Source organism: Trachurus japonicus, chromosome 18 (genome assembly GCF_045865225.1).
Source record: "Trachurus japonicus isolate A0001 chromosome 18, Traja_1.0".
Taxonomy (NCBI): domain Eukaryota; kingdom Metazoa; phylum Chordata; class Actinopteri; order Carangiformes; family Carangidae; genus Trachurus; species Trachurus japonicus.
In genome coordinates this window covers 32115805-32134476 of record NC_140924.1, presented here as the reverse complement: position 1 = coordinate 32134476, position 18672 = coordinate 32115805, and the positions used below count along the sequence as shown (strand labels likewise).

General features: G+C 40.6%; 1 protein-coding gene across 3 annotated transcripts in view; it reads right to left on the bottom strand.

Moving 5' to 3' along the window:
• LOC146969646 (phospholipid-transporting ATPase ABCA1) overlaps positions 1 to 18672 on the bottom strand; it is a 170699-nt gene that overhangs the window by 102944 nt on the left and 49083 nt on the right. For 2 of the 3 annotated variants that reach the window (XM_085760153.1, XM_085760152.1), the window contains exons 13-16: positions 17853 to 18058; positions 16931 to 17107; positions 7154 to 7376; positions 2543 to 2764 (exon numbers count right to left, since the gene is read on the bottom strand). In XM_085760153.1, the coding sequence (XP_085616279.1) occupies positions 2543 to 2764; positions 7154 to 7376; positions 16931 to 17107; positions 17853 to 18058 (828 nt within the window). Of the gene's footprint in view, positions 1 to 2542; positions 2765 to 3456; positions 3680 to 7153; positions 7377 to 16930; positions 17108 to 17852; positions 18059 to 18672 lie in introns of all 3 variants that reach the window. The other variant, XM_085760154.1, reaches the window with a different exon arrangement.

Here is an 18672-nt window from a genome sequence, read left to right as displayed (position 1 = left end):
CCGCCGAAAGCTTCAGAGACGAGTGGTGGTGGATGCCGTCTAAACCCGATGCTGCATGCTGCATGCTACCAGGGAGAGGGTCCCAAAAAGCTCTGCAGGGACGCCAGACCTCTAGCCTGGCTACTGTTACTGCTGGCGACTTCCTGTGTTGTCTTCCACTGCCCATCTACTGCCAAACAATCAACAGTCAGTCAGGAGATGAGAGGTGACAGCAGGGCTACTGGGCACCCATCCTTGACCTCTATGTGAACGACTGACAAAACGACAGGAGCCTCTCCTTTGGCTATTTGGGAAAGGGCATGAGTTGGGAGGCGGACAGGCCCCCTCTATTGAACACATGTCAGCACTGCAGACTTTAGCCACCATTCCTCTGGCTGCAGACAAAGAACATTGTTAAGAGGAGGAGTAATCAGGGGGGCCCTCGCTCCGTCTGAGAAGTCATTTTCCAGGACATTTTTTTTTTTGACAAATGGAGCTGGAATGACGGACGGGGATCACAACAGAGACTAATGTGTTTCTGTGTGATGAAATTTTATTTGAAAACTGTTTGAGTCCGGTCAGAATACAAAGCCTGCATAAACAGTGTTTATCAGAAGGAATTGGATTTTGGAAAAAAACAAAAAACAAAGATGACGCAGCAGCTGCAGCTGTTAATTTATCTACTGTATGTGCCAAATTGATGAGAAATTCATAACTATTTTCCTAATCAAAGTAACTGATTACTGTGGGCTCATTTTTCAAATAAGAAATCAAACATTACTTCATTTTAGCTGTTCAGCACTGGCAGCCTGAATATCTTCACATACAGTATATACCAGCACAAGCTATTTCAAGACATCATCTCAGAAGCAGCTCTTTATTTAAATCACATTAAGAGCCACAGTATGACAAAGAAAGTCTGGAACGAATCCATACAGGTAAGTCAGTGGCCAGCTGTTGATTAATAGAATAATTAATTGATTTCAGCAAGGGGATAACCTGAGAAGTTTTAAATCATTTTTTTTTTTGCAAGCATTACTATTTTTTTTACCTTGTGACTTTTCCAGGACTGAAAGATTAATTGAAAATATTTCTGGTTTTACAGAACATAAAAGGACTCTGGGCTTGCTCTTGTTTCTACCTAATTAAAAATCTAGAGGTAAAAGAGGGAGAAAATAGTCAGAGTACAGTAGATAGGAAGCTGGATTGCGACTGTGCCCTCTGATACGCTGCCTGTAGCTCTTCTTTGGCACTGAGCCGCAATCAAAAACTGTTCATATAAATTCAGGTGATCTTTTTGAAACTCCGTTCCGATTAAAGACTTCATTATCAAGGACAATGTGGGGGAGAATTTGTATGCAGCGGCACGACAGAGTTTTCATCCGAGCTGGGGGAGAGAGAGAGAGAAACCTCTGCACACACATGCACATCTCTGATAAAGTGTGGGGATGAACTGGATAGTGGTTTGGTCAGAGGAACATTGCTCATGCTAATTAGAGGGCTAGAGGGCTATCCATCTAGCCGGAGCAGGGGAGAGAAATCTCAGTGCCATGGGAGAACCTTGCAATGGCACTTTGTGTAGCGATTAAATAAGGTTTGCAGTGCCTTATACTGTATGTAAAATGCCAAGCTAACCTGCATGCAGTCTGTAAGAGGAAATGGACTGAAAAGGTTCTTAAAGTAAAAGGAATGACATGATTTCAAACTTGTGCCGAGACAAGCAATTTCAGCAGATATGTTGGCAACGCTGGTTGGCTAACGCAAGGTTTTAGAAAGTGCAAGATATTACGGGCTGCCAAATTTCAATTTGATAACTCGGAAAAACATGAGACTGTTTATCCTGCCCACCCACACCTGATACTGCTTTGGTGGAAATTGACAAACAAGAAAACATGACCTGTTTGAAATTCTCTGAAGATGCACTTGCTCGCACAGCAATGAAGATTCAAGATTTTTTGTGTGTCTTTGTCTGCAGAAAAGGACAGCTCGCGGACAAATGATACCGGCACTGCATAAAGGTCACGCAGAAAGGCTACACTGAAAGTTGAGCAATGGTGTGCTATTTATCTCTATCCCTTAAAGGGTAGGAGAAAATCCCCAACTTCCTCTGTGTGTGTCTGTCTAGCCTCTTCTCTTATGCAAATGTTCCATGTTTCTGTCACTTGAGTGTGTCCAGCTTTCGTAACATCCTTTAAGTTGGAGCCAAAATAAGTCTGAATAAGCAACCGTTCTATTGGAGCCTCAATTCAACTCAGACGCACTTGGCACATTATTCATTAGGAGACTGGTGCAGACTATAATGTTAAATCAATGATGGAAATTATTGACAGAGTCAATTTACTCCCATTCATAACAAGCAGCACCAGTCAAATCAGACCTTGGATTTTAAAGGAAGAGGAAATGGATAAAGAACAAACGAGAATGATTGTCAAATTGTGATTATAGTGGCAAAAACAAAAAACTGAAGTAAGAGCCAACGCTCATGGTATGATAAAAGCAAGGGGGGGGGAAATATATTATAAAAAAAAAAAAACCTTGTCAGCGGCGCTGGAGACGGACTTACCACAGCAACCTTGGCCCCGAAACCCATGACGTCCCTCCAGGCGTAGCAGAGGACGTGCGGCAGATAGAGGACAAAGTAGATGAGGCCACCGCACGCCGCTGCTAAGTTAGCCTTAGAGAAGAAGACGCTAATGAAGAAGCACTGAGTGATGGTGGCCACACAGAACACCAGCAGGAAGACGAAGATGACCGAGGGGTCGCTGTACCGCAGCACTTTCCCGTACTGTGTCGGAAGAAATAAATGAAATGAGATGGGGAAAAAGACAGAAGTGTGAACATCTGAGAAAATACACACACAGACATTCATTGAAAGACGTCAATTTGATGATTTGATTATGATGGTTCATTTTTTAAACACAGGTGGCAGAGGAAAAGGTGTTTGTTACGAAATGGGTTAAAAATATTGGAAACATTTTTCTTATGGACTGAAATCCACTTGCATTATCTCAGAGTCATTAAACATGTCACTCTTTTACTCTGCCAGTCTGAAGGAGAACCCTTCTCTAATTTTAGAGAGCTACTTGTGAATCCATCCATTCTCCTACATCTCACAATAATGCCGATGTCTTCTCAAAGCCTAATTCAAAGAGGCACTTGAACTGTTAGGATAATGGTGCTATTGTAATGGATGCAATTATGATTAAAACCCTTTAGAAAGGACACTGTTACATGGAGTTGTATGAATGTTCATTATAGAAAAAGCCCTCTAAATTTACACAGGCTGAATGAACTCTCAAATACAACTGTGTCATCGTCAAGTAACATGATCTCATTTTGGTGCTTGGGTTTCACTTTAGATTAACATCTTCATTATTTCAAACAAAAGCCTCATTAGTTTATGAGACTTGGCCGAAACTCTCCAAAAGTAGTGTTGGGTTCTCCTTGAATCGCCGTTTCAATCGTTTTTGAAATCACCTTCAGGATAAGGGTAAGGAACATGGCGCTGAGTGCCAGCGGGAGCACACTAGACACAGCCCAGCTCAGCCAATAGATGGCACCTCTCAGGCCCATGATCCTCACTGTCTCCTTGAGCCTCGCCTCTTTTTCTGCAACAATACCCTTTATGATCATGGCCACGGAGTAGATCCAGGCTAAGGTCATGTATAAGGGGAGGGAGCGAGCCAAGGACCGGAGAAACCTGAGGAGTGATGGGAGCCAGACCAGACAAGACAGCAGGGATGGTAATAATGGCATTACTAACGGCGCTCCTTTTTTCAGTAACAGTTTCCCCTGTTATAACGCTGTTACTGTTATATACACATATACACTAGTTGGAAAAAAGCTGTTTATCTGGAACAGTGAGTTGGTGAGTTCCAGATAAACGGGGGGTCAGGGTTATAGTGAGGGGGTTAGGGTTGGGCGAGTCCAAGTAAATTGACATATTTGAGCATTTTACAAAAAAATAGAGAAAAAAAGTTACTTTTCTTGGTAATTACTTAGTTACTTTTATAATGAAGTAATTCAGTTACTAACTCAGTTACTTTTTTGTGAGAGTAACTAGTAACTTTAACTAATTACTTTTTAAAGGTAACGTGCCCAACACTGCAAGACAGTGACCCTGTTTACATCTGATATGAAAATGTCATTAGCATTAGCATTAAGATTTTGTTTCAAAATTCGAATTCGAAGGACTTCTGAAAAGATAGAAGACATGGTACAGTACAGGTTGATATGCGTGTCACGTCAGCAAAGTAAACATTCATATGGACGGAGTTATATCTCTGACCAGCAGATAATTTGAAGTTCACTATTTACTCTTCTTTTTTAGGTCTGTTTTTTTTTTTTCTCACTACCCCCCAAAGAAAATATCTGGCTCTTTAGTTGCTAAATGCTCCATGCTTTGTGTTTGTCTGCTGTTTGGAGCCGACAGACAGTGTACAGAGGGTTTATCTGAGCTGTTTTGCTGATAAGACCCAGCCTGCTGTTGGAGACAGTGCTAATGAGAGGGATAAGAGTGTACCAAAGCAGTAAAGCCGTGACCACGGAAATCAAAACAATGAGCTAAAAGAAGCCAAAACATTGTGTAGAGCTGAGATCAACTCTGCACTGCACAAGCGTCACTTTTTAACACTGTGTGCATGTAGTTATTTCATCCCAACATTAATTACAGCTTCCATTAAACCATATATGCATTTACAGCTGGGTGAGATCTTACGAAAGTGCCATTGACATGTTTTTCTGAAGATTCAGATTTCTTTTAGGTGTAAATGGGGATAAGCCTGACGCTCTCTCTCTCTCTCTCTCTCTCTCTCTCTCTCTCTCTCTCACACACACACACACACACACACACAGACACACACACACACACTGTAAGTAAAAATCGAACAAATCTTGCCATGTAGTTTGTGAGTTTGAGATTTTATAATTGGTAGTTTTTTCATAAATATGAGTCATGTTTTCAATAAAATCTGAAAATTAACCGAGTTTGGCAATATGTACATGTCTTTGTACAGGTCTTACTAGTAGATAAACAATCTACTAGTCAAAAGAAGTATTTCAAAATTTGAAACAGCACGAGTTAATGGACATGTGATGTTCCCTTTTCTGCCTAAGTACTTTATGTTTTTGACTTGTGTGCCGTTATGATTGATGAGACGTCAATAGCTGTCTTCCTAATGTGAAGGTGGTTCTGTTGCACTGTCATTTGCAGTCTTTTCTCAGCGCTGAGCGTTACACAACAAATTAATCAGATTTTAATGACCGACTTCTAGCTCGGCAAAACATTTGGAAGGTGGGTCGACTGAGAGGGTTCAGTCACTGGTGTGACTTGTATTGATCATTACTGATTGGTGTTGATCTTTGTAAAGATGATCTTGATTCAGCTGGCTGGAGGTGGGAGCCAAGAAAGGGAGCAGTGCAAATACACCAGTCTCGTTTTCCACATAATAAATGCATTGCCTTCTCCATAATGGAAGAGAAAACAAGTGTAAAATGGCAGAGGACTCAGGTGCAGATGACAAAACTGGTTGTTGTCACACCTAATCCAGATACAGCCTTATGATAATTACCATTTGATTTGCTATTATTATTAATGCGCTGAAAATGGCTGTGAAATTATAATTTAGAATGGGCCTGTGATCTGAATACACATCGTGCTTGCAGTTGCTCCTCCAAGGCACTCAACTAACTCAATTTATTGTTATTAATGTTTACAAATTGTTGATGGCTTACAAACACATTAGACTGAAGGGGAAATTACATTTCACCCAGCTGTTCAAATATCAGTTTTTATTTGCCAGCTACATTTTCTAATTAAACTGCAAAAATTGATTAGGCCGATCTAAATTAACCGTCCTTTCTTTAAAAAAGAAATCATTAACAAATGTCTATAAGACAAGGAGTCGTTGACGGATGTGTGCTCGATCTAAAAAAGAACAATATAATGTTCCTACATCATGTGTCATGAGGGGCCTCCTCTTTTGTGCTTCTTTTCTGATCGATCCTAAAGCAGAGGATCATTTCAACAGATAAGCAAGAGCATTATATTCCACTAAATCACTGACCCACTGGAAGGATCGTTACATAAACAACTCAACATCAGCTAATTGATTCTATTCTGCATTTTCTTCAAACCTAGCCCATTGATTGATGTCATATGACTCGTTGGCTAATGACGCCTTATGTTGCATGCGCTTAATGATGTTGACACTTGTGTTGTCTTATTTTTGAACCTGTGTGTACATTATGCATGAGTTTAAATACTGTTAATAAGTGATAAACACAGAAAAGAGGCCTCTTTTCTATAAAAACCAAAGCAGTATCTTTTCCAGCAGTGTGTATTGTAAAAAAAAAAAAAAAAAAAAATGTTGGGACTGCAAATGGCATTTTACAGTAAACCACACACACACAAGCCCCTCCTTGAATATGAGCTCTTTGGTGAACCACTGTTCCTTCCACTTATGGTAATTAGCCTGCAAATTGAATTTGACATAAGGTAAAATAGTAAACAGTGTTCCAGTGGCCGGATATAATTAATTTTTGGCATAATCAAGGAAATGTACAGTACCACATGTTGACTTCTGAAATTACATAGCAGTGTTCTTTGTGTGTAAGGCAGAGAGCGGGGGGTGATGCAATTACAGGAAATAAAAGGGCAAATCGTATTGGCGTTTAATTTGACTAAATTACAGCTTTGGGTGCTCGCTCGACTGATTGGCCGAAGAAAGGCGTGATTTGAGAAATCAGGGATTATGATTTGACTCTGTGCTCATTGATTGGTTATGATTGACAACGGCAAGAATGACAAAATACAAAGCACAAACAATTATCTGACCTCTGACCTGATCCACAAGACAATCTGACCATGTGGTTAGATGCAGATGCATGGTCAGAAGCTTGCTTTATTTATTTTTAGGTGACTAGTTGCTATATAACTGGAATTACTGTATAAAAATAATAATGATAATAATAATTTGATGTTCCTAAAAACACATCATTTCAAACTCTATGTGAAATGATGTCTGTGGTTAATATTTTCAGCATATTTGATTTTCTGGACATCCAGTAAAACAGTCACCTCACCACTAACTGTACCAAACACGTACAGTATTACATTCACGTGTTGATGCTTCGTATTTCCACTCTTCCCACTGAAGTGTCTCGTTCTACTGACCTTGACCATGATACTTATGAGCAAACAGGGAACTGTGAGCAGAACAATGTTCTCTGTGAACCTCGAAGACCAAAGGGCGCCGTTCTGAATGCCAACGGCACGCAGCACTTCCTTAAGCCGCAGCTCCTTCTCCAGCACCAGGCCTTTGATGGTCATGCACACGGTGTACATGAAGGCCAGCACCAGGAACATAGGGAGGATGCCTCCAATACTCTGGATGAAGCTGGTTGATGAGGGAAGCAATCAGAAAAGGTCAGGTCTCCTGTCTTTGACATGGAGGCAACAATGCCAGGTGGGGCACTAGTGCATACAAGATGATTAGGTCTGCTTAGTAAAACTAATGCAATCTAATAGTGCTGATATTACCTTAATGAAGGTTAGTTTTTTGTTGAAACTGTTTCAGAGGAATTGAATTCATTATAAGATATGGTTTACGTTGCTGTTGACCTGCAGATACAGATAGGTATTGATGATATATTGAAATAAAAAAAGAATAAATTGATAAATTAGTCCTTACAAACTCTGAATACCGTAGATGACCATTTATTAGCCCGGGCGTTTAATATGCTAAATCGACTTGGAGCCCAGGCGTTTATAAGAACCAGGCGTGTATTTGCAACAGGCTACAATTTATTTTTGCAATGAGCAGTACCAGACCATCATGCAAAGAACAAGGAGCTCACCATAGGACCACTGGAACAAAACTACTTTTTCCCCCAACGCATCTTTATTGACATCAGACAATAAATAAAAAGACAGTTTGTCTGTGTAACCGCGACACAGGGAGCTGATCAGAGCAGTGTTATGAATGATAACGGAAGGGGGGGGTCGATCGCGGTAATTTCAACACTGTACATTAGCGCATTTATCTATATCCCTATATCCCTCAGTCTAGCGCGCCTGTGTTTGTGTGTCTGTGTCTGTGTCTGTGCGTGTGTGTGTGTGTGTGTCTGTGTCTGTGCGTGTGTGTGTGTGTGTGTGTGTGTGTGCGCGCGCCTGCATGCGAGAGAGAGAGTGAGAGGAGGGGCTGACTGACAGAAGAGGTGAAAGCCGGTGAAGCGCTGTTAAAAAAAAACTTTTGTTTTCTGTGCAAGACTATGGTAAACACTTAATCGCCCGGGCGTTTAATTGAACCGGCGTTTATTATGCCAAATGAGGTCAGACCCCGGCGGCTATTAGAGCACAGGCGCGTATTTGCACGCGGGCGATTATTTGGTCATCTCCGGTAAGCAGTGATGTATCTTCAGAAGATCTGAAATCTGAAAAAAATTGCTATGATTGTGCAATGAAATGAAATGTGCTTGATCTATGAGGTAAGATCTTTGACTCATGAAAACGCCTCAACTGCAAATAAAAACATATCATGGGAAAAAACCTGAGAACCTGTTGCATGGGATTTTTTTTTTTTTTTTGACTGTTTGATCCAACACCTGTCCAAAATTTACTGTGCATGCACCACTTCACTCACTCTCAAATGGCTGTAAAAAATGCTGCTGCTAATGGCTGCTGATACCCGCTAATTAAATCAGTCACTATTTTGGTCAGCAGGTAATTGCTTTTACATTGGTTTGCAAAAGTAAAATCAGTTCAATCTTTATCTGATGTCAAAGTACATGTTTGGGTTTGAGACACTGAAGGTTAAGTAACATCTGATGTCACCTCAGGTTTTGGCAGAAATGATCTAATACTGTTTTCATCATTTTCTGGCACTTTAATGACCAATCATCAACTAATTGAGAAATCAAAAGAAACTGGTAATACAAAGAACTGATAGATATGTCAGACCAGAAAACTTGTAAGTGGCAAGGCCTTCTGTGACTTTGTATGGCACAAAGGCCTAAATAAATAATTTGGCTTTCTGCTGCACAAAGAGTAGACACGGTCGCGCACATCCAGTTCAATAGGTGCTGGCCTCAAAAAATGTGGACAGGAAAAGCAAAAAGAGGAGACCGCACACATCAGCTCCCTTATGTGCAGATTTTATTAGCACATCAATAGTAACGTTTCGAGCTCATAGCTCTTCATCAGACTGCACACACAGCCCTTCATGCCGTTCTCTCTCCTCATTGGATAAAGCTTGTAGGATACAAGGAAGTATACGAGACGTTTTCTCCTCGGCTTACAGCAGAGCAGAGTGACTGACAGACCCGTGTTTCGGACCAAACACTCTTTGTGATTGCCGTCGGAAGATATAACTATTTAAGACTTATATTAACGCAAATATTCCGCTTACTTCTGCTTTAATATTATTATTATTATTATTATTAATAATAATAATTATTAATTATTATTATTATCATTTGAAAAAGAAATGTTTGTAAGATGTCTTGACCCCAGGAAGAAAAGCTGCTGTCTTGTACAGCAGCTAATGACCAAACAAACAAATATTACAACCTCAAGTTGTCCTTGACTCCTGCCGTTCTGTCAGTTATGATATTGCAGTATGTATTAAAGGGACAACGAGGAGTTTTGGGAAAGCGAAGCGTTTTCACACTACATTCATGAGCCTCTGCACTGAAATTCTTTGACCGGCGCAAGATGGACTCATGTTTTCATTCATCAAGAATTAAAGTCAGACGTTCAAAGACGATCACATACCGTCGTAGTTCCGACCATAAACGGCGATTCTGCGGCGTTATTCTCATAACTCGCCGCGAAACCGAAAGTAAGGAAATGCTGGTCGGCTCGCCCAGCATTTCCGCCACCACTAATAATAACAAAATAATGATAGAGACAAAACGATATATTTATCGAAAATGGGCCCATTAACAAGTATGGGTACCGGAGATTCATCCACATTAACGTGATACTTTTTTATAACCAAATAGAAACTCCTCGTTGTCCCTTTAAGTATGCATGTATTAAGTTTTAAAAGGCAGCAGTAGCAAAAATGCACTGTTGTACGATCTCTGTGTAACAGCTGCAGTAAGTGCTTGAAGTTTGAGACAGAATATCTTTACAGGTTTAGAGCTGCTCCCTCCAGGAGTAGATCAGTACATAGATCATGTTTGTAGTGAGCGAGTGAGCAGGGAGGTTCGCAGTATAGTTTGTGTGCACGACCAATCCAAGCGACAAGGACTGTGCAGTGACCCTTTTAGAGCAGCCTTGAGATTTTGACACAAACATGGCCATGAAGGGCACAGTGGCCGTAGTAGGGCATACAGTTTTTTGGGGGGAGGCATCACGGTAAATTGTAATCCAACAGCTATGGCCAAAGGTTTCCATTTGCAACTGAAACCTTTACACTCACTCTTATAAACTCAAATGAAGTTAGGAAACTATTTTAGAGATACAATCAATCAAAGATGAATCAATGGAATATAAAACCAATCTGGTGTGTTCACAGCTAACCTTCATAAACTTGGTGCGCCAGCTCAGTCCAGCCATTTACAGCAACACCTCATGCCAGAGATAATGTATGATTTGATTCTGTTACAACACAATGGGGATATATTAAACTGGCTTCATAATGCCACCAAAATGCCATGTCAATATCTCCTCCTCTGTCGACATAACAAAGTGCTTCCTTTGCTTTATTAGACAGAGAAGGAGCAATATCAAATAGATTTCGACAAAGTATGGATTTCACTTATCGTCCGTGCTTGTTTTCCCTAAATATTAGGCATATAGCGCAAGCCGAGCTTTATTCAGTACGTATGCATAGATGAAGCCCAAAGTGAATATGCTGTAATTGGCAGAGCGATGCTCTTCTTCCGAGCCATTTAACATAAACAAATGATCAAAGTACACCTTTAGTATGCAATGATTTTCTGCCGTAATTCTGTTATTTTTTTTAAAGGCCTTGTTGAATTCCTGCCAAGTGAAAATGTTTCATTCAAACATCTACTTTGTTTAATTGCTAGTTAGGCCCACAAAAGAGCTTTTTTTTCCCTGATAGCAATTTTGAATAAGTAATTTGTTTTTGTTTTTTTGTCTTATTTTCATTTCAAGTGCAATTGTCAACTATAATTGTCTTTTAAAAGCATTTGCTTGTCATCCTTCTACAGTCAAAGAACAACAGCCTAAATTAACAGGCAAGACATCGTCTCTTTATTTGTACATTTCATTTCAGTTCAAAGTCTGTGCAGATTTTTTTTTATTATTAGCAATTTTGTCAATAAATCAAAAATGACGGTATTAGACTGTCCTACAAACACGACAAAGAGATTGAGTTAGTTCCACTGAGACCTTGGAGGAAGTTCAGTTATATGAGCACTTGAATGAGACAGAGACGGGCTTTCGAGGACACGTCCCCTGCTCTCTTGGGATGGATCATTTTCAAACGAGGCCTTGGAAGTAGCGAGTAAAGAGTTTCTTAAACTTCAAGCCCCGAGCAACTCAAACCAAAATCCCATACCAGATTACATAAATAAAATTTCTTCTTTGAACTTGGAAATGAAACGAGATTTGACAAGACCGACCGAATCAATACACTTCAACAAATGAAGCTGATACATTAGTACCTTTTCTGGGGAAGGTAAGCAGCCTCAAGTAGCAGTGGCATCAAGCTGAATACTAATTCTAGCATTACCTGGTCCTGATTCTACCCCTACGTCTCCGTAACAGCTGACAGTCGGAGTGAGTTAACTCCTTCTGTGACTTGGAGCACTGGAGGGGGAGAGATCAGTCATGCACACTGTGTCTGACACTGACAACCTTGCCACCAGATGCTGCTGAATTATACATTTGCTGATCGATCAAAGGTGCTTAAGTAACAGAACTCCGGGCGGGTCTGTGTTACAGGGCTCCACTTACATTGGCAGCCTGACCTAAATTTAGGGAAGCTGGAAGACTGATTTCTCAGTAAATCGAGATAGTAGAGCACGGCCTCCCCAGAGGCTGGCGTGCTATGCTAAAAAAAAATTAAAAAATTAAAACGTCCTGTCTCTTTTTGAGCAAATACACCGTTGAGTTCCTTGGCTGGCTGGAAATGAGCTATTCATTGAAGGGAACAGGCTTTATTATTCGATGGGGGATTATCTCGTTGCTGGTACAAATTATTGCTCAAGGAGAGATGCGCGTGTGGTTATGGCATAAAGAGCTCCCGTATGTCATGTGGTTTTTCATTTTTCATCCCAACAGCGAGATTCCATCTTTAAAATAAAATATAATTCCATTAACATACAATGAACCACTTTTGAGACATAGCTAGAGTTTAAAAGTTATAGCACAATATCAAACTGTATGTTCAGCCATAAAAAAAGAGAAAAATTATGAAAACTGAGCATTGATAAAGATGTTCTGTTTTCATTAGTCCTAGCTGAATACTTTGCAAATAAGCCTGGGGCTGTCAAACTGAAACAGGACCAGCAGTCTTTCCAGAAGTTTGAGCGCCTATGATTAAATGATGATGATGATGATGATATAGATTTTCATGAACAAGCCAAATTGAATGAATTCTTCAGTCACCTTTTTGAAATGTTTCAAAGAAAGTGCTTCTGCTTTTCATCTCTTTTTTCCTGTGGTCAAGGCTAAAATTAATTTGAACAAAGTGCTGATTAATTTGGATGCTTATGCTAATAAAAGAGACTGAAGAAAGATGTGGAGTTATGTTTTATGGAGTTCATACTGGCAAAAAAAAGGCTTTTGAAACAGCCCTGTAGAGAGATATCACTTTGAACATACAGAGCAAAAGTGTAAAGCAATGTGTGATCAAAGTACAAATTCCACAAGCAAAACAGAAAAACACTAAATGTGCAAATTGAAGTGAATTTACTGTATATTCTGTTACAAATACCCGCAGCACCTTATGTGCTTAGATAGTAAGAAAACTGCAGCATCTGCCATTCGGCCTCCATCTGATGCTACAAAATGCCAGGTCCTGAACAGTGTCACACAAGACTAAAACAAATGACTAAACAAACTGATTAATGCACGGTTCTTACTGCACATTCAGCTTTAATACCACTCAACATGTTGGCTGGCTGCACACCGTGGCTTTGCAATTTGGCCATTTAGAAAACTTAATAGTGACCATTGGCAAATCTGTGCTGTCTGCACATGTAATTGCACTTCCTCTCCTCTTCTACAAGTCGAGACACCATTTTTAGAACGCCTGGCTAAAGAGCTGTGGTTAAAGCCCTCCACTTAAAGCTACAAAGGGAGCTTTTCAATGTGTGCTGAGCCATACAGGGAATTTGCTCACATTATTAATACAGCTTGTCATTATAAACCTGAAACAAAACATCAGCAGCTGATTTTTGCCTCTTATGAGCTTCAGATGTCCCAATTATGCTCAACTATTTCACCCACTCTGATTACCAACAGTGCACACATAAGGTTAATTAACCACTGTAGATGGACAAAAGCTTGTATCCCTTGTATCCTTCGCTCGGATATTCCTCATGTCCACTGCAGGCGTGTGTTATGTGTTGCTGAAAGCTGCCTTGGATCTCACATCAAGCCAATGTGAATGTGAATGTGAAAGAAAGACCTATTGATGGGGGGGAGCTAAGCCTCAGGATCCAGACAAGAGATGCCTCTGATTCGGGAGCGTGCAATGGCGCAGAGGCAGCTGATAAAGCACCCGTTTATGTGCTATCGGGCCCCTCAGGGGTCAAGATTTATCCCATAGCATCATATCAGGCCCCGTGCGCAACGTGAACAGGAAGACAGTGGGAGCTAATACAGGTTTGGTTATCTCCAGTTCAAAATGCCAACAGGGTCAGCTGAGGCTGGAGTGGCCCAGATCGCTGCTAGTTCATCAGGCGCAGTAGCAGCCAAAAAGCTGTGAGGAGGAAATGGGCGATGTGGAGAGGAAATTATTTCAAAGCTCCGGTGTGATGTTAGAAGTGTTGATGAGTGCTGCTGGGTCAGCGCAGGTAATTCTAGATTGTTAGTTGAAGTTTATATCGGTGAGGTAGAAAAATTGTTTTTTTTCATGAGACTGAAAGGAACTGAACAAAAATTTAAAAAAAGAAAAGTGACGGTAAGGTCTTCTCAGAGCAAAACAGTTTCTTGAGCTTCTGTCAAAATATTTTCTGTTGAGCAAATTGCTATATGATATACAAAGATAAACAAATTATTAAAAAACAGTAAATGAGCTTTTAGTTTACACAAACACTAGTTTTTAATTTTTAACCTACATTATTTTGCACCTGAAAGCAAACCTAACCAGATGTTTTATCTGGAAAGCAGCTTTAAAGTCAGATTAAGCCTTTTTCTAAACTGACAAAGGGTTACAGTGGATCCGGAAACGTGTTCATTTGAATGCACATTGCACAATGTTCTTTCCTTTCTTTTGGCCGACGAAACACATCTCGAGATGGAAATAATTACCACAGAGGTTCTTCCCCATCATGCCATTCTGTGTTTTAGCGCATCTTCCTTTTGTGTGATTTCACTCTCAATTATTTATGAATGAAATAGCAGTTTTCAAGTGTTAATAATTCATAGAAATGCCCAAATGGCTAGGCAGGCGAAAGAGTAAATGGTAGAGGGACTGAGGGTATTGTGGTGCTTTATGGTCTCCATTTATCTTCTGTAATTATTAATCCTTGGTTTTACGAAGGTGAAATTCAGGCAACAGGGCTGGCGTGGGGAAAAAAGCTGTACCATGCCCGTCTAATTTCAGATAATTATCACACAACAATGAAAGGTAAAAGACGGTGCACGGAAATCTGGCTAAGCTAAGTTTGAACTGTTTTTATATTGTGTCATCCTCCGTCTGCAGTATGTCTACACCACAATGTCTGAAATGGATGAAATGAAATTTATTTTTTTTATTTGAAATGCCAGAGTCCCTCTCAGATGAGTATCTCCACTGAGTGCAGTATGTATTTAAACTTCCATCCAATTAATAGTCCTGAAAATATCCTATTGCCTTGCGTGTCAAAGCCTGAGCAGCCACAGAGGCAGTTAAAACAAATATAAAATACATGTATGTGTCTTAAACCTTGTTTCATCAACAGAATGACATTCATAGCAGTGAAACTACATCTAATCCTGAAGGCCCAATGTGAATATAAATGAGAGGCACTTCATAGAGAAGCAATGGAAAACCTAAATGATGAAAACTAAATCAATAAAGCCATTACTTTGAATATGCTTTTCATAACACAGATGTGCTCTTGTTTCTTAGGTCTCCAAGGCAATGATCCGGTACAGTACAAGGCGTTATTATTCAAAACATGCATTTCAACGACATCATTGTCATATATTATTAGCAGCCAAAAAGTCTGAGAGGGTTTTCATCTTCACAAATGGCGAGCCCCAAGAAGCAATGAGGATGTATTTGAGATCCAGTCCCTCCAGGCCACAGATATATACGACCACAGTCTTTTAGCGGTGTGAATGCAAAGGCACCCTGGCTGCAATAAAGGACCACCGACTCCACTGAGACTTCAAATGAGTGTCCCTTTCCCATTAGATCTAGGCAGACTGCTGACTAGGAACCACCGCTCCTGTGTTTTGCTGTGTGCTTATGAAGCAGTTGTTTTATTTCCCTCCACAATATACAGATCTGTGCAGTTTTAAGCGTATACAGCAGCGTTGTTCAGTGTTTTGTCCTTCGGGTGGACGGGCATCTTCCTCACAGTGTAACTGGGCTTTGATGAAGGGCCGGTTTCAGTAACCACACGTTTTAGTGCTTCCCTGACGTGTTTTTACTCTACTTCTCTTCCTTCTCTGTCCTTGCGGGCAGGTTGTGAGCCTGGTGTTGTAAGGGTTCTGATAACCCCCCCGGCTTGTGCTCCAGTGGGTGGTGAGAATCAAATAATGAATATTGATCTTTGTGTAGGTTTTTCTGCAACACAGACAGCATGCGGCCCAAATGTATTTTCCAATATGAAGCTGTAATTTTCATCTTCTTTTGTTTCTGCCTTTTCAAATATGTTGATCCAAACACCCCCTGTAGATTGTTTGACTGTAGACTCTGTGCTATCCAAAGCACAGGATATTTTAAAATTAAGTCCCTAATCTCTGGAACTGTGTTTCCCCACAGGGAGTGAATATTTTGTGTCTACTAAAGAAAAAAGGGCGCATTGTGTTGCTAGACTTAAATCTCCCTGGTAATTATCTTTTCTCTTGATGGCATCACTGGGCTTTTCCTTTATTAATGGAGATCATAATGCTGTGTGGATGGGAGTCATTTCTCAGACTCTGAGGAAATCTTGGCTTTGGAAGATTCATCGTGATATCACATCATTCGTGTCCCTAGGTGGACGATCTAACATGATAGAAGCCAGCACCATCAGTGGATACGTACGCAACACAGATGGAGTGCTGCTATTAATCTTGGCGAGACATGGGATACAGTACGCTCACTTTGTTAAGAGTAAAACGCCGTGGAAAAATACGGAAGGAAGGGACTCGTGGTGGTTACTTAAATAATTCAGCATCCATCAACTATTCAGGAATTTCCTGTGGTTTTGACTAAAATCAATAGTTTTGGCCCACTCCTGCCTTCATTCCTTCCTTTCCCATCGCTGACCCACGATACATGATTACATTTATTTTGAAGGACGCTACATTTTTATTATTAACTTTTAACCTTGGCATCATGAAGAGTCACCCATCCTTGTCCCTTCATTTGTGGCATATGGCACAAGCAAAAGAGCTACAGATTTTAAAAGAAAGGGAAAATTAGACAAATAAGAGAGAGAGCATCTTGAGGTTTCCACAAGGAAATCTGAAGGGAAGGTGACTGATAAGACCATAATTCAACTATGTGGTGGCAGAGACAAGCAACACCGCAGAATGAGTGGAATTTTATTGCTGTAAATCCACCTTTCTGTTCCTCTAATCACAAGGCTGACACATAAAAGCTTTTGTACTCACACGTCATCCACGAAACATGGGTATGGCATTTGCTGGACAAAAACACCGAGGGGTTGGCTCTTTGATGTTTGTGTTCGTATAATGCCGTGGTCCATCATATCCTGCAGGTAGGCGAAGCCTCCCCATATATAGCGCAGGTCGTTAAAGGAGTTGTCTCGGGCCCCAGGAGACCATAACCTTATTAAAAGCAGACACATCGTGATCTGTCTTAGCAAAAGGCCAAAGAAACCACAACTAGAAAAGAGTCAGTGCTACTGACTGGTGTCAGAAACACCGTCAAAGAATCATGGCTGTTTTACAGGTGATATTTTTACTAGGGCTGACCAAAAAAAATCGAAGCTTTGTTCGTTGCCATGGTAATCGATCATGAAGTCCGTGATCGTTGTTTTTATTTTTTCCCTTTTTTTCCTTTTTGACACCGGTTCTCATAGGTAATTGTTGCATTAAAATGAGTAGGCTACCTGGCATCAAATGTGGATCTGAGGCCAAATAACATTAGCCAACTTTAACATTTAATTGGGTTAATTACTGATCTTAAACAGAGCTAATTGTCATAATTGGTTTCTTTTGGACAGAGTCAGGGTAATGGTATCCACCTCTTTCCAGTCATGACTGCTTAACTTAAATTGGAAACTAAAAACAAGAGGCAGCTTAGCATAAAGGTAGAAATGAGCATAAAGGTTAGTAGATTTCTGTTTTGTTTCTTTTTACCTTTCATTTAATTTCTTTTTCCAGTATGTATGCAAAGCTATAATTACCACCACCCCGTCTGTGGGCTCATGTCACCTGTACAAACACCAGTATTTTCAAGCATCTAACTCTTTGCAAGAAACCAAATAATTATGGAAATCTTAAATGTGTCCTCGAACAATATATCAATAGGTGTGAGAAAAGAAATTGCCCACTGGGCTTCATAACATACCTGTCCTTTTCTTTGTTGCTACGCTCTACCTCATCAATGTCCATGCGGATTTTGTACTCGACGTGAGCAGGGGGTTGGCTGGCGCCTGGCTGGAGGTTTCCAAAGACAACACTGGCCCAGTACGTATCATTCTTCAGAAGCTCAAGTGCTCTGCTCACCAGATGGTCTTCGGTGGGGGTCGCCTCAAACTTATTCAGCTCTAAACACTGTAAATAAATGCAGAAATGCTTAGTAGTTTTCAACCATACATTATATCATACCATTATATGTGTATAAATCTTTAGCAACCGTTAAAAGAGAAAATAAAAAAAGAGGCAGGCGGGAACTCACTACCGGAATGGCAGATGGATATTTGGCCAAAAGTATCACTCAGCTATTGACTAAACCACGCGGAGTGCAGTTCCAAATTATCTGGAGCTGCCAGGGGGTGGGAAATGTTTTGGGCTTCAGCAGAGACAAGCAAATGAGATACAGCCTCACTAGCACTCCCTGTTCTGTAGCCCTGTCCCTCTGTTTCACGAGACGATAATGAGCAAGCCATCCTGGGAGGCAGTCACACCTGACAGCTGTCCTCACATCTCAGTGCTGCAATAGTTTTATCATTTCTCCCCCAGGATTCTCTAGTCTGTATTCTATATCAAGCCGTGGTGGGGAAACAAAATATCATAACAGCGTTTGTTCAGTACATACTAGCCGGGGTATCAGAGCGGCAGAGCAAGTTTGGACAAGTGCCGAGTGAAACATATGGAAGAAAATTCTCGACATAAACCAGCTGACAGGAGTTTCATGCTAACCATCACATCTGCTGACTAATCTAAAA